We start from the raw sequence: 17,288 nt of genomic DNA on the forward strand, positions 1-17,288 counted from the left end.
TTTGACATTGCTCCAAACTGAATCAGTTTGCCCTTGAATCTTGAATTGCAAACTAATATGCTTCCTTGATTTGACTCTCAAATCTTCAATTAAAATGAAATAAATGGATTCACACAGACTTAAAATGTAACATGTTGTTCTTAGGACAGTTCATTATCCATTGGTAACACCATCAATACTGAAAGCAAACTTCAGAAAGCTACATAAACACAATGGAAACCCATCAAACCTTTTGATCCAGTGAAGAGAAGATCATCAGTAGAATCAACACAAAGCACAGCCTTCGTATGACCTTCAGCAATATAGATACATTGAACTAGGGAAGGTCGGACACATTTTGAAGAAAAAGGGTTGATTATGCCTCTAAATGGGAAAAAGAAGCATACATTAGTCATTGTAGTCATTTTAATCAGATTTTACTATTCCAGCCACCTAGCGCTGCATTAGTGAAAATCTTTCATGAAGATATAGATTAAGAATCTGTTAATAGAGCATCTATGAATTTATACTCTGCTGTGGCTATGTAACAGGACATACACTTGCTCTCTGATCAAGTGAATTTTCCCCAACCTGTATTTATTGGCCAAAAGAACAGCAGTGGAAAGGGTTAGCTTGGACCAAAGAGTTCTGAGCTGCACACATATTTACAGATATTATCTTCCAGCACAATGGGCGGGTTTAAGTACTGTACTTAGCTAATTGCTAAGAGAGAGAAAGAGATTAAAAAAAAACTTTATGGCCAAATCAGAGTTTGGATTATACCAAAACAGGGCAGTATGTTTCCTATATCCAGTCTATTTACTTATCCAAATCCACATTCTATGCTAAGGAAGATCAAATTATTCCAAAAAATATTTGCTAGCATTTTTTAATTAGTTAAAAAATGAAGGGGAGATGGCAAATATATTTCCTCATAGTGCCCTTTACCTAATTATAGCCTATATTATGTGTGAGTAGACCCATGTTCATACATATATACTTTGCCAGTTTTGTTCATGATTGTACACACATACACTACTAAATGAATGATCTTTGGATGATTTCCACTGAATGATCTTTGGATGATTTCCCAAACAATTTATGAAAGATTTCAATTTCCTCCATTGTGTTGTGCCTATAGACAGAAGGTTCTTGGAACAAGCCCCTCTCAGAAAGAGAGATGACTTGAAAGATTCTTCAACTTTCTATAGCCTTATAAGCATTAAACTCTGATCCAGAAATCCAGAAAATAGCAGTTGAGGTGCAGCAGGGGAGTTTCGAAGGAAATTACTCTCCTGGATCAAAGAACCTTTTTCAGCAAATGTGAAGCACATCTACACTTGCATGGCCCCATAACAAATTAGGCAGCATTAGGTTTGGTTAGTACTTGGATTAAACATTTTGAAGCAATCCCAAGACTCTAATTTAGTGTGGCAAGCTGAAAAAGCATTTCAGAAGGCAATGGCAAACCACTTCTCCAAAGACACTTAAGAAAATACCATGGACTTTTCCAGGTAATCAAATTTGCCTCAAGGGGATGGGAGATTTATAAACTTCTGTAAACAAGCAGACAACATTTATTGTTGGATTCAGGAAAATGAGTAAGTTTAATGATGTATCAGATACATATTTCGAATCTCACATCCATCAGCAAATCACCATCCTTGAGATTATACTGAAGCAGAGCCAATTGAATAGTACTTTTTCAAGATGTGAAACCTGAAAACTAAATTATAAAGCGAAGAAGTACAGAAGTCAATATTCCTATACTCTGTAGAATCAAACTGAATAGATCTATAACAGATCTGAAAGATCTTATATATTAAGATGCTAATGTATAATATATATAATAAAAGAAAGATTATATCGATTAAATGAAGACTTAGAAAATATCAAAAATCTTTCTACTGTATAAGTTATAGATTAGAAAAGTGGAATATAATTGAAGCATGTATAGTTTTATATCTGCTTATAACCATAATTGTTGTACCAAGAAAAAGACAATAAATACCACAGGAAAAACTTAGTGTTAATAAACTGATAGAGCCTTCAAACTATTCTATTTCTAACAAATTGGGATGTTTAAATAATAAATGATTTAGACTCTTTGTACTTTTCAAATATAGGTGCTTTGTGTGTAAATAAAAACTTGCAGGAATATCATATAAGCAAGGATGATAGAAACTGTTCAAGAAAAAAATATTGTTATGTTGTATAAGAAATTTCCAATAAAATAAAAACAAGTTAAGCTGATATTCATTCCATTAAAAAAAAGGAATTAAATGTGCCAGGAATCTGTCCATATGGGCTATAAATACATAGCAGAAATAGAGGTCTACGTGCCAAGACATGGACACTCTCAGTAACAATGAAGAAACGATTAGAATCAGAAGAATTCTAAGTATTCGAAATGTTCTGTTATCTGAAAAATATTACTTGTTACTTCATTCTGTTCATATATAAATGAAAGCACAACTTAAATACAGGCAGTTGAAGAAAATTCTTATAAAAATTTCTAATTTGCAACATGCTGATTCACAATTCCTTCGACTTTTAGTTATATCCTAGTCTCCTGTATGTATTGAGAATTGGTGGCAGGGGTTATTTTTGTCCTGTGCTTAAGGTTTAAGAAGGACAAATGCTCTGTTTGATTAATGATAATTTCTATTTCCTTTACTCTGATGACACAGATTTCCCTTACAGATCGGCTGCTTTTAGCATCTTTAAGATTCAAGAACTGTAGTGAATGTAAAATGAAAACATGTCTTTCCTACGTAGTTCATTGGAGCTTGTCACTTTCAACAAAGCAAATTGAGAATGTTTGCCATGAGTTTATTAAAAGATTAAGAGAGAAAAAGACGTAAGTAAAAACAGGCACAACACCCGGACATGATTTCCAAAGAGAAAATTAGTGCACATGCTGGAGATATATATATATATTTTAAATCAAGCAGAAGAATGCTTCAGAAAATAAAATGATCCAAGAGACATATGAACATTTTGAGGAGCATGGGATTTTTTATAAAAAACATCATGCAAAAATGTTTAGTTAGTTAATTTAGGAACTGCAAGTAAAAATATTAAGCATAACACTAAGAGTCCAGAAGATGGAAAGGAGGAATACATTGTACCTGTGTACCTCCGACAGAGAAGAATCACTTTCATCAGACCTACAATAAACAGTAGTAAGATTATGAAGAAAGATTGTAGATATCATCAAAGTAAAGAAAGAAGAGGGGGGGGGGGAGAAACAGCATTGTTACTAAAAGGTAGAAAAAACAGCGTGTAAACTATACCCAAACAGGCCTAACCAGGTTTGGTAATGCTGAAAGAATATGCAGGAAACCCTTTTCACTAGGAAAAAATGGAGCTTCTATCAAACTGACTCTCTACAAGACATTTCCAGCTTCTTTAATTCTTTTAAAAAGCTGTGGGAGAGAGCTTTGATCAAATGACTGAATTTAGCCATGTAGCTTTCTGCCTTTTTGTTCATTATATATGCATCGGGAGGGGGGGAGGGATCAGTTTTGCAATCACAGTCAAAATTGAAATTGACGATAAGAGATTAACCCTTTGTGTTTTCTTCTTCTAAATCAACAGGGGGGAAGAATGCCTGGGGACAAACCCACTACGAAGTAAAGCGCATTCTCGATTCTAGAATTTTCAGGGGGAAATTGCAGTACCTAGTGCAATGGAAGGGGTACCCGTTATCTGAAGCCACCTGGGTGAAATCCAGTGAAGTGAAAGCTGACCGATTGATCAACATATAAAAAAATCCCACCAAACCGAAGGATGACTCTTAACCTATGCTTTTGTTCACTATACAGGATCTGTCCTTCATCTAAGGGGGGCCGGATGTCAAGTCTGCTAACATTGGATGTTATTGCTTGACATATGTGAAGAAGCAAACATATCTTATTTAGCCTACACATTGCTTCAAGAGCAAAAGCAGGCATTGCGGGCCAGATGAGGGGGGAGGAATGCCTGTGAATAACAACATTATCTTAGCATAACACAGCCAAGGTCAAAGCAGCAGCAGTCTGTAATAACAGAGATGAGACGAGAGGAAGATTCACACCTCTGTTTAATTGGAGCATATGATTGATGACTGTGAAAGGAGGGAGGGAGTTGTGCTTGTCGTGAGAGCTAGGATGGGGGGGTGTTTCAGTCTTTGGCTTTCCTTTGTTCGTGCCGGATTATGTAACCCATTAAAGGATTCTTTAAGGTAATTAAGCCTCAAAGTTCTTTGAAAAGTTATTTCTTTCGGAACCATGTCAGCGGAGTCATATGCTTGTAATCTTTTAAAAATAGCCCAGCGTTAAAGAATACTACATCAGTGCACTTTTAACAATTGAAGATACTGCATTCCTCAATACAATCTATCAGTTGAACTCTGAATTATGAAAGCTCAAAGCAGACCAATAGTTCTTATATACCTCTATGTCCAATTTCAATAATTAACACTATAGAGAATTGCTCATTCTTTTCGCTAGTATAAAATAGCTCCAAACATAGGCTAAAAGATCTCAGTGGATTGTAAGAACTGTTAGAAACATGTATAGCAATCAGAGATTTGGGAGGGGAGGAAGATATTAAAAACAAAGGTATAGAAAGACCAGATAAGAAATAAAGAAAAAAAGGCCTACAACACTACTGCCAAAAACATAAAGTTAAGCATAATATATTAACTCTGAAAGTGCAGCACATTTGCAATAAAGAATCTGGATGAATTCAAACTGCTACCACTGAAAAAATAAATACTACACAAAGGAAGTACTGACATTTCCTCTAGTTGATATTTCCAGTTCTTCCTTTACCCTCAAAGTGTGGTTTCAGGCAAATGAGAGTGCAGATTGCCTGTTAATCCACTTATATTGCAATGCAATAATTATATGAATGCTGACACTGCACCATTCAACAGCAGAGAAACTCACAGGGTATTCCCATGCTTGAAAAACATTAAATGAAAAACTGGCTATTCGGAGGGCACGAGAAAAATGATTTTACGCAGGCATAAGTATAAATTTATGTACATTTCAGCAGGAAATGTTTATGTAAGTAGGAATGTCATATTTTAAGAGTGTGGAAGCAACAAATGGACTATATTTTTTTAGCTCTAGCATGAGATGGCCATAGCCAAAGCATTCGGAAGCTCTGTAGCAGGCTCACATGCGCTTTGGGTACCATGGCTGCTGTGGGGAGTTGGGTCTTTGTGACTTACTTATCCTTCTGAACTGATGGGCTTCCCTGAGCAACAGTAAGACGGCTAAAAACATTCAGTTCATTACGGGGCCGGCTTGGTGGGGAAGGAGGAGGTGACAGACTAGCCTCTGAGGTTCCAGAATCTGAGCTACAAGAAAAAAATTAAACATTAAAAACCAATTGTAAATAAAAACAAAAAACAAAACAAACAAAAAGCAAATGAAATAAAGAGGTTAAAATTAAGAAAGTAGGCTAGGGAATAGGTCACTGATGTTCTGCTTGCTTAATTTAGTAATGTTTACCGCAAGCTCCTCTGGTAGAACATAAAGATTATAAAACATACCACCACGAGAGGGCAGTATAACACCTTAAAACAAATTAAAGGCTATGGAAAGAAAGAAAAATGTAAATATGAGAGCTCTACAATGGAAAACGTTGTTTCAAGATTGAGAACCCTCAATAATAAATAGTCAATATTAATGAAGTTTACACACTGCTTTTCAGTGTGCCATTAAGTGAGAGGCAGAAGTAGAGTTACAAAGGCAGCTTCTTCGACAAAGCAAAATCACTTTCAATTTTGTACAACACAATCAATAAAATCAACATTTGAAGTACAGCAATCTTACTGTTTTTGTTCTTTTGACTTTGGCTTATCTGCAGATTTATCATAGCTTTTTCTCTTTGATACAGGTGAAGCTTCTGGCATTTTTTTTTCTGTTGGAGATGATAACTGTTTGGACCTGTCGTAACAAAAAAAAAAAGAATACTTGGGTAGACAATCATAATTTGATGACTGCGATTATCAGTAGAGTTTTGCTGAAGTTAGTTTACAGAGCATCACCAGGTTTTTAAAAAATATTGTAACTGTAGATTTTTTCATATACTATTATAATCCACTCAGAATGGATAGGCAGCATAACTCAACTAACTGTATGTATGTATGTATGTATGTATGTATGTATGTATGTATGTATGTATGTATGTATGTATGTATGTAAGGATAAGCAGTTTCCAGGGGCGGATGCACTTGAATGGAAACGCATACATCAGGGGTAGGCAACTTTGGCTCTTTTAGGACTCGTGGACTTCAACTCCCAGAATTCCTGAGCCAGCCATGCTGAGGGGAAAGGGAGAGGTTTCCAAACTGAGCCATGCTGGCTCAGGAATTCTGGGAATTGAAGTCCACGAGTCATAAAAGAGCCAAGGTTGCCTACCCCTGGCATACATTATTCTTAAAGGTATCATATCAAGGATATTACTGGAAGAAGAGCTGTTAGTAAGGGGTGGTGGTGGTGGTGGTAGTGGTGAAGAAAATAACACACATTAAAAGCATAACCTTCTGTGCCTTTTGTGATTAATTCTTTGTTATCATCTGGATCAGGATTTCCAAAATTTGAAGAGGTACAGAGCCCAGGGGGAGATATGAAGAAACTTTTAATTGTATCTTGTTATAATAAATCCAACTTTCCCCCCAAGTTTTATTGTATTGTTTTCATTGTTCATTTGTGTTCATTTTAGTGTCTGGATTTTTAAGGGAGGTGTGTACACTAAGATTACACTAAAGGGGGATAAGATGGCAAAAAGTCTAGGAACCCCTGCTGTAGATGGATTTGGAATTCGTAGTCAACATGGGCCATCACAACACTGGCTGTGATTTATAGGAGTTGTAGTTCCAACGTATTAATCAGGGCTTCAAGTTAGGGTGGCTCCTTTAAAGATATTTTCAAGAGGAACCCTTTTATAGAGAGGGTGCTCTCTATGCGAACAAAACAGGTATCCTTCACCAATATTGTTAACCACTGTTGAACTTTATACATCTAAATACAAGAAATAAAACTATTCATTTCTATTCTTGCACAATGTTTAGACTGAGTTTAGGGTTACAGTACAAGAAACTGCCTAAAGTTATGTATGCAGAACTATTTAATGTTAAAATTCTATGGTAATTGCACTGGAGACACTGGAGTTCCTTTGAACAGAAAGTTGATCTCCGGGTATCCTGAAGCCAAATGAAATGTGGCCAAACATGTATTAAGGCAGGGGTGTCAAACTCAATTTCATTGAGGGCCGCATCAGCATTGCGGTTGCCCTCAGGGGGCCGGGTGGGTGCAGCCTACTGGGTGGGCATGGATGAAGTGGGTGTGGCCAGCTCTACATCGTTTGCGTCAAGGGTGCCTATGGGTGCCTGGGCAGGAGTGAGACAGATCTGAGGGTCTCTGGCAGAAGGGGGTGGGACCGGGGCAAATGCCAAGGCATGGTCCACTGGAGGAGCCTCACTGTTCCTCTCAGGCCATGCAGGGGGGGGGGGGGCTTATGGAGCTAAGACTGAATGTGTTTCAGCATAGAGGGCCACCACAAAATTGTACATTGGCTCCCGGCTGGCCTGGGCCAGGGCAAAGGGGGCCGTTCCCTCACTGTTTCCAGGATGGCTTTGCGGGGCATATGAAACCACTTCACGGGCTGCATCCGGCTCCCGGGCCTTGTGTTTCACATATCTGTATTAAGGAGTCAAGAGGAAGTCAATGGACGTTACATATCTTACATGCTGGCAGCCTTAGAAGGCAAGGGTGACTGCAACAGAAGGGCTTCTCTGTCCCTGGCAGACGGTTCTTTCATGTCAGAATCCATTCCACTTTCTTGAGCTTCTGCAACCGAGGCAAGAGGACTAGACACAACTGACTCTCCTGCACTGACATCTGATGTTAAATCACTACTATCAGCATAAAGCAATTCCATCTGGGTTGTTGTCCTACGGCGTGCCTGAAATAGATTGGAAAAGGAAGTGCAATACAGTAACAATCTATTCCTTTTCAGGACTTGCAGAATAGCCTGAAATGAAGATAGACCAGTACTATTTACTTGATACTAAAATTTAAATTATTCCTCATTATCCATGCTGAAAAAGGCAGCTATTGTCTGAAGGTAACTAGTTTCATTAACGGTTTGTTCATCGCTAGTAGTAAATGGGCTATATAACACTGCAAAGATAAGCTTACTCTTGCATTCTTCTGATTCCCCTTGTCAAAATAGAAAGCACAAAGACAAAAGCACTTTGAACGAGACAGCTCTCTTCTTTTCTTCCAGATTTTAGTCAATCAATCAGATCATGAAAGGACTAGAAAAACTTGTAAGAAAACTTGTAAGAAAAAACTAGAAAAACTTGGTGTCAAAAAGAGATGATCACTCCCCTTCTGAATTTGGGCAGTTTCAAAGGCTGGAAATGAACAGGAGGCACCCTGTTTGGACAATGATGATACTGCTATCTAAAATTCTACCATATTATTATCCGTTGCAGAGGCCAGCAGCTAACTGATCTTGATGGACCTTTTCAAAACCTAAGCAAAGTTGATCCTGGAGGTGAGAAAATCAGGAAATCCCTAAGCATAGCCTAGATTGGAAAATATAAATATAGCATCAAACCATTTCTCTGTGGTTGCCAAAACCCAACAAGGATGTCTTCATATTACAAGTTTAATTCAATATGACTCCTTTACCTTTATCATGTTTTACTCATAACTTACCTTATTTTTAGGCTTGACTTCACTACAAAGTTTCATAAGATCTGAAGATAAAGAACTGCAAACAAAACCATACATTTAGTGGTAAGACCTCATGGAAACAAGGTACCCCTCCTCCACCGTGAGTGAGAGAGAGAGAGAATATATATAAAAAAATTAAAAAGACTTATATGGCCATTCATCTTATGTGCCATCTTGGTATGGTTCACAATAATAGCAATAACAACATAGAAAGAACAATAAAAAATAGCATCCAAAAACAATTCACATTGCCCTAAAACAGGGGTAGGCAACCTTGGCTCTTGTATGACTCATGGACTTCAACTCCCAGAGTTCCTGAGCTATGCTGGCTCAGGAATTCTGGGAGTTGAAGTCCACGAGTCATAAAAGAGCCAAGGTTGCCTACCCCTGCCCTAAAACAACACTCTCCAATACATAAACAATAATAATCACCAGGCTCCAGCCTCATTCTATCCCAATGTTTTGTGGGAAAGCCCACTTTTAAAATCTTCTGGAAGGCCGGATTTCAGACCTGACATATATGTTCATCCTTTAATTATTATATTCTTACTCTAATATAGTTTTCTTTCCATCACTTGTTTAGACAGGATATACAGATGTTGAACACATGAAAGGCTCCCCCAAAGTAATGACTGAATATGTGTTATGATTCCAGATGTTGTATTTATCTACATTTCCCCCCAAAGGACTAACAAGGAGAGAATTGGCCCTAAGAGCCTGTGGGTTTATAATTGTTTTTATCCAGATATCTGAGATGAATCCAGACCTCATATTTATCAATATACATGCATGCATGTGTGTGTATATGTGTGTGTGTGACAGTGTGTATACAAAAGTAGATCCTCAAGAACTCAAACTAAGCTATTTTCTTACAGTTAAAGAAAAAATTCATGGAAATATATAGGTTAACTATCTACAACAACAGCTTATCCCCTTTGCTTACCTTTACTTTCTACAGAATCTGTTCAAGAAAATACTGAGAAAGGTTATATTGAAAGTTTAATGACTACAGTTTGCACTGATCTCACCTTCCTTCAGCCCCTGGACTATTCAAAGGAGCATCTTCATCAGTGCTGTCTTCCACATTTTCTAGAAAATTTTCAAAATCATTTTGTTTGTTAGCCAATTTCAAATCAACAAAATATATATCTATTGTAAAGACTTTTCAAACTATCTAAAGATCAGAGGGAGATTAATTAGTATTGTATACTATTCTAATAACACCTTTTACTTAAAATAACATTCAATTGAACTGACCTAGTTTCCCATAGTATCCATAAATGGAATCCCTTTATTGAACTCACTTTTTAAAGTTTTCTGAATCAATAGAAATACCTTATATTTTCTCATTGTCTACCATCCATATAGAGAAGAAAATTGTAAAGACATCAAGAAATGCGTAGCATCCCAGCACTTACTCCAAGTATTTGTTGCTTAGAATAATTATTCTGATTTGCATTAATAAAATATAAATTCATGAAATTGTTACTATAATTTGCTTAAGAGAAACACTTGCTTGAGAGAGTTCCATATAACTAATACCAAATAGGGCTCCAGATTTATTGCTGGATATAAATTCAACCTTAATATTCACAAGAATACTAGCTGCTAGAAGAAAACCATTTCAAGATACTGAAATACTCATTTCTGTCATCCAATATTTATTTTGAACTGGTGCCAGCTGAAGCTGGATAAAACCTTCTCAAGATCACTATATGAATCAAGGACCAAAAGAAAAATTTAAAAAACATTAATAGTAGTAGTTGTTCAAATTTCTAAGTAGATTCCAATAGAGGTTAAAAAACATTTGTCAAAATGCCAAAATGGAGGTCAAGAACCCCAAAATGCCCATTATAAGCATTCAGATGCTGAAAGAGATCCTGTTTCACAGCTGAAATAGCTGAAGGAGGACCACTTTCTGTAATTTAGAAATAGCCTATTCCAAAATCAAAAGTTCCAAAATTATGCCAATGGACCAAGTGAAATTGTGCCAACTTCAATTCTCCTTGAGAATTAGCAAACAGACTCTAATTTAACTGAAAGAACAAATACATAATTTGCGGTGAAATATAATTTGCTAGAATGCCTCACTCTCAAGTAAGACCACACAGACTAGATTAAAGATGTTGCAGTGTGTTGTGTAAGAAAAATAAGAGTATAATTTTGTAATGAAGGATAAGAAAATCAGCAAAAGAGCTGTAAGATGGCTTCTACAGTATATATCTAAAAGGAATGCTAGTCGCATGTAAATTGTCTGCTTTAGTTCCATTCTCTTTGAAGTAAGGGAAACAAATGAAGGCTAGGGAGAGGACTTTGAAATCCAATTTGATCCTGTGCATAATTTTAGGGATCAAAATTAAATCTTTAACAGACTAATGAGAGGAAGGGCTGTTCCCTAAAACAGAATGTTAAATCTGTATAAAGTTTTACATATGTACATTGTACACATGTATAAAATGGGAATGGAATCTAACTATATATTTTTCATATTTTATGCATGTACTGTATAAAATGGCAAATGGAATTTTACGGAACACATGGAAGCATAGAGTATAAACAAATCTGGTCTATGCATCTGAAGTCTGCTAAACAATACCCTTTTAAATGAAAATGATGAACCTGGAAGGAGATGCCACTGTTGTGTCCATTTATTCACATGAAACAGCGCTAAATATCAGTGATTATGAAAATAGCTTGAAAGTCCACAAAAATGGCATTTATATGGAAGATTTCATATTTGAAACTTTAAGTCAAGGTAGGCAAATTGGCGGCTTTCATACATTTTGAACCTTTTCCCATGGGCTATTTGACAAAGGTGAGCACATGACTCTAGGACACTGCTTCCATGTGTTATAAATATAAACCAGTTGCCAAATATCTGAATTTTAATCACGTGCCCATGGGGATGCTGCAAAAGTCAGAACTGTGAAAAATGGTCATAAGCCACCTTTTTCAGTGCCGTTGTAACTTTGAACAGTCACTAAATGAACTGTTGTAAATCAAGGACTACCTGCATATTTAATACAATAGCAAGTACAATTCAGTTATAGCAACTAGCAATTGGGCAATAGCTTTCTATTATTCTTGCTTAATGCAGATTGAAAAAAGGGACATAGTTATATGGACTGACACTACACATATAATAAAGTCTCTCATTTCAACTCAACTTCATTCTTGGCCCTTTAACAAAATGGCATGTACTACCACTGAATATGCCCATCTCTGCAATGCACACTTAAATGTCCATCATATTTATAACGAAACTTTTCAAGTTAAACATTCAATTCCCCATAAAGTAGAAAAGGGAGCTGCTAAAATGCGTTAAAATTATGTTTTTAACAAAAAGAAATGGTTACACGTATTATAATAAGAACACAACTGTATCAGGAACAGCCTAGTAGCTACAGCATCCAAATGAACAAAAGGATAAGCTTTTAAGTACATTCACAATGGTTGCATTCATGCCTGCTTCAGTTATCATCCAACTAGTAATTTTTGGTAACAAAAGAAACTTCTAAATAAAACAACTCTGTAAGCGTATAACAATAAGCATATCTGCATGGGCATCTGCAAGAGGGAAGCAAGGGAGAACAAATAAATTGTCATTTGCTGTGTGATGACATCATGGCACCGATGTACATGCAAACTTTATGGACATTCACACTCAATGATGTGCCAGTTAGTGTACGCATATAATTATTAGTATCTCATGCAGCTATGCAGGACACAAAAAGCTATACATACTTACCCAATGGTATGCTATCTAGGTCTGTGTAAAACAACAGTAAGGAGGAAACAAAAATCAACACGCCAATCAAAACCAATAAATTAGCAGAATGGCAAATCAAAGAGCCCTTCAGATTAAGAACTATCAGAACTATTAGAATAGATGCCATAGATGACACAAAACTAGCCTTTTTAGAACTGTACGGAGAAACTAAATTTAAATACTGAGAATTTTATTTTAAGTACTTCAATTTGTAGACCATTTAATTCTGTAGATAAAATTACTTAGTAATTGAATCATGCTCTAAAACCAATTAACTACATTTTTTCCCCTTGCATTTCATTGGTAAAGAACAGATCCATTTGCAACAAGAATGAAACACCTTTACATGCACTAACTTTGAGTCATATTTTATCATATAATTTAAGTACAGCATCTATTCGTAAAACACTAATGGAAAGACATTCCATACACCATGCTTCGTAAGCAAATCCAGCAGGCAATATAATTCCATTTTGTTAGAACATTCAGGTTACCTTGTAATGCATGGCCCAGTAAAGCATCTAGTTCAGGATTTAATTCTGCTTTCTCTTTCAACATGTGAAATAAGAGTTGGTTTTGGGTAGCAGTGGTGATTTCAGTTTGCTTAAGGCGTCCTTCAAGAACTTTGATTTGAGCCTCTTTTTGAGCTGCATGGAGACCCTGTTGAAGATTTAAAAACTGCCTTATTGTACTTCTTTTGAAAATGTGGCTAGCTACTTTATATACACAAATGAATACATTTTGTTAGATATGGGAGCCCACCTAAAAGTCAATGGAATAATCACTGAATATTGAACTTGAAAGAAATATATCCTCTGCCTCCTAGTCAAACAATGGTTTCAATATTATTAATTCCAGAAAAACCCCTTCACTCTGTTGATTACCTTATTAATGCCCATGGTAAGGAAATGATCAAGCAAATAACGAGCTTCAGTGAGAGTACAGGCGTTAATAACAGCTGTAACATCTAAAGTGTCTCCTTCCTCCTGTACCAACAACAGAAAACAGTCAGAAATTGATCTGCATGTAATATAGAGGATGCTATATTAGACCTAAATTAAGAACTTTTGAAATTGGAAATTTTATTAATAAAAATTGTCAAAGACTTTATATAAAATTGAACATGTATTAATCAAATGAGTTAGTTGTAATTCCAATGCAAGCAATTACGGTATGTATACTTTTGCACAAGGGATCAGAATATTTAGAAGTGAATATAGTACAAATATGTATATTGAAGTTTAATATCAAATGAAGCAAAATTCCAACTACCCGCCTCATTGCTCTTTCAAGTAAGAAATGTTCGCAAGGAAAGATATAAAAAAATGTTACCAACACAACTAAACTGAGAGTTCTATCTGTATGCAAAATATAAATAAAATCCATTTTTTATTTCAGTCGTAGACCAACATAAATCTACAATCAGGAAAAATTATGCCTGTTTTAATAAAATGCAGGTAGTCCTCAATTTACAACCCAAAACTTGGATCAGAATTTCTATTAAGCTTTAAGATCAACACCAACACCTTAAATGGTTTTCACCAATCCAGATTGTTCTGTTCAGTTATCACACAATCCCTATATCTTACATGCCTTAGCAGCTCAGATACAATATTTTCAAAGTCATCCCCACGTAAAGTTAATTTCATAGGAATTAAAAGCCTCAAAAAGATAATACATTGTCTATTGAAACTTAATACTTTTTAAAAAATATGTGGGGCTGGCCTACCTTTGCTTCTTCCATTTGCATGATATTTGCTTGGCAGTCAGAAATACTATCATTGATGTAATCTATATTGGCCATTAGTGACTCCATCTCTTCGTTGATATTATGGATGTTTTTATCTATATCTGGGATACCCTCTTTGATTATTCTCTCTCTTCTTCTGGCAAGCTTTTCTTTTCTTTTGGTAAGTTCTTCACGTTGCTAAAATTCAAAAGTGTACAGAACATGTCAGCTGGGAAATGTAGCCATTTCAATATTTTATGGTGGAAAAGAAAAAACATTAAATCTATTACGTTCACTGTATTTTTGTGGGAAAGAAACAAATGTTCAGCATCTACAATGCAAAAGCAGTTTGTCTTTAAAATCTTTAGAGGTTGTATCACATTTACATGTATATTACTAGAGGGGGTTTCCTGCCTGAGCAGGGGGTTGGACTAGATGACCTCCAAGGTCCCTTCCAACTTTATCATTATTATTATTATTATAATTTTAAAAGCCAAAATGTATAACAGAGTATCTGAAAAATGTTGTACCTTCAATAATCTATTCATATCGCTTTCCATATTAGATATGGTCATCTTCTGCATAATAATCTCTGTTAATCGCCGTTCAAGTAACTGCCATTTCATTCTTGCACTCTTGGAAATATAAACTCTTGAAGTCATTGCTTTCCTTTGATATTTACTCCTGTAAACAATTCAGAAATGTATAACATTTAACAATTCAGAAATGTATAGCAACATAACATTTGAGTTATGTTTTGTGCCAGCAGCAGTACGAGAAAACACCAGCTTTAATATTTAAAACCTTTGGCACGGAGAGAAGTAGTACTAATTTTCAGAAATATAAATATAAGCATTGGTTCCAGATATGTGCTCAGTACTATTGCAATAGCTATTTTGTTTTACAAACGTTTAAAATCAAATAGTTCCCAACATTCCAGAATCATATCCTATCTCTGATATCATATCCCTTTTAGAAATGTGTTATCATCAGATATGAAACCTGGAGATGTTCAATAATTAAAAAAATAGATATTAGATTTTTCCTATTTGCATTTATATACAAGCAATAAACATGCCAAGTTTAGTGTGTCTAAAAGATATTCAGAACAGATATGCGATAATATATGTGCAAAATAATATATATATGTGTCTATATCTACATGTACAGTAAATTATACTGCTATGTAAAAATAAATTATGAAACCTCAATAAATGTTGGGACTTCTAATGCCCAAGCTTGGAATAAAAAGTCTCCTCAAACAATCATTGCTAGTTTTCAGTAGCTCTTCTATTATTAATTCATCTGCTATTTACAAACAGCATCATCTAGCAAGGGCAAAAAATAGAGAGTCTGCAGAGGATGTTTTCTAACAAATGGAAGGCTGTTATAATATAAAGGACACATGCCTTCCAGGTAGAAGATTCAAGGTCCAATTTAGGTTTTTCCCAGCAGAAACATAACTCTTGTCTGTTATCCTGATGAACTGATGGCCATATAATATGAAGCTGGAGAAACAACAATTTATGTTTGCAATTTCCTGCCTCCTCCACTATAATCCCTTGAATTGCCTATACTAGGAAGAAAATGAAATCATATAACAGATCTACTCTGTTATAATTTATCCCCATGGTTTGAGTATCTGAGAAAGGTAAGGAATGAGAGTCCTTTGGATTTTCAGGTCCTTCCAGATTGTCCTTCAAAAAAATTCCCTTCACGATTTCTCAGTATCAAATTCTGATGTTGAGATCAATAAGCTTCTGAGGCCCTAGCACTGGAGAGAGAGAAAAATCTGGAGGATTTAATTTGAGAAAGAGGGTCTGAGTAATCAGTTTCTGATGTTGGGATCAATAGACTTCTAAATCTGGAGGATTTAACTTCAGAAAAGGGTCTGAATAATCTTATAGTCCCTAAAACATTGTCCCACCCATCATAGAGTAAGGAAATGTTCTTAGGAAACTGTGATCATCTGATAGGCAAAAGGACTAAAGTATTATTCATTTTAATATACACAAAATGGTATTTGCATAGCATTACTTGGTTCCATTTGCTGCTGGTAATGCTTGGACTCTCGCTATGGGTATTCTCATCTTCTGTTGGGACATCACTTTTGATCCATCACTGTCTACTGAGGATGCAGCTTCTTGATTTGAGTGCTCAGGTAGACTCAGCTTCCGATTCACTCTCCCAGACACTTTATCAGGTCTGGCTTGCCTCCGAAGAGCTGTAACCTAAAATAGACAAATATTTTAAAATAACTAAAAAACTTAAAAATTACGTTATATATCATAATTTACATATAGATGGCAGAACTGAAATAATCTGGTACCTCTTCAGTTCTGCGGCGTAGAATAACTTCCTGGTTCTTCTTTTGAGCTTCCAGAAGTCTTAGCTGGTGCTGTAAAGAAGAACAATCATAGTAAGCCAAAAATGCGATTCTTTCAATGTGAAAACCACAATGGAAAACATTTCAATATGGGATATGATAGGCAATTTCTGAGGAGCTAAGGTTCATAACTGAGCTGACTGCCTTTTGGGATCAGAGAAATACTATGGCATCATTAGAAGGAAAGAATCCAAAAATTCTGTGCTATTTGTGGATGGTGAGTAGCCTATTTCCAAGATTCGCAGCTGATGGAAACAGTGGCATGAGGCCTCTAGAAGGGAAACTGTTACTACATCCATTTTTAAAACTTCCCCTAATTAAATAAAATGCCCCCCAAATTTTGACATCAAATTTCAATGGCATAATCTTCCCATCCTGGAGGACCATAAATGAGGTGCATGAGGCTACATAATGGCCTCAGGTTGATGCCAGTGGTGGGATTCAGCCAGTTCACACCACTTCGGCAGAACCAGTAACTAGTTTTTTGTTGCCCAGGCCCAGAATGGACTTCCAGAAGCGGCATCCACACAGAGAACCGGTTGTTCACATATTTGAATCCCACCACTGGTTGATGCGCTCTGGAACAGGACCAAGCTTCTGTTGTTCCAAGTCATGGAACATTGCTTTTATATATAATAAGTGTAGCAAGATTATTACCGTATTTATTGGCGTATAACACGCACC

The 17,288-nt window shown here is 35.9% G+C and overlaps 1 protein-coding gene across 1 annotated transcript in view; it reads right to left on the bottom strand.

Moving 5' to 3' along the window:
- The window catches only part of KIF21A (kinesin family member 21A), a 111,947-nt gene that overhangs the window by 15,258 nt on the left and 79,401 nt on the right, over positions 1-17,288 (bottom strand). Inside the window, exons 17-30 of the mRNA XM_015823446.1 lie at positions 16,548-16,616; positions 16,256-16,449; positions 14,749-14,902; positions 14,219-14,416; positions 13,374-13,475; positions 12,984-13,149; positions 12,469-12,489; positions 9,749-9,809; positions 8,703-8,757; positions 7,724-7,941; positions 5,808-5,921; positions 5,201-5,329; positions 3,111-3,149; positions 230-363 (exon numbers count right to left, since the gene is read on the bottom strand). Of these exons, the coding sequence (XP_015678932.1) occupies positions 230-363; positions 3,111-3,149; positions 5,201-5,329; positions 5,808-5,921; positions 7,724-7,941; positions 8,703-8,757; positions 9,749-9,809; positions 12,469-12,489; positions 12,984-13,149; positions 13,374-13,475; positions 14,219-14,416; positions 14,749-14,902; positions 16,256-16,449; positions 16,548-16,616 (1,654 nt within the window). The remainder of the gene's footprint in view (positions 1-229; positions 364-3,110; positions 3,150-5,200; positions 5,330-5,807; positions 5,922-7,723; positions 7,942-8,702; positions 8,758-9,748; positions 9,810-12,468; positions 12,490-12,983; positions 13,150-13,373; positions 13,476-14,218; positions 14,417-14,748; positions 14,903-16,255; positions 16,450-16,547; positions 16,617-17,288) is intronic.

The sequence above is a fragment of the Protobothrops mucrosquamatus genome, unplaced genomic scaffold, assembly GCF_001527695.2.
Source record: "Protobothrops mucrosquamatus isolate PMUCROS unplaced genomic scaffold, P.Mucros_1.0 scaffold_178, whole genome shotgun sequence".
Classification (NCBI taxonomy): domain Eukaryota; kingdom Metazoa; phylum Chordata; class Lepidosauria; order Squamata; family Viperidae; genus Protobothrops; species Protobothrops mucrosquamatus.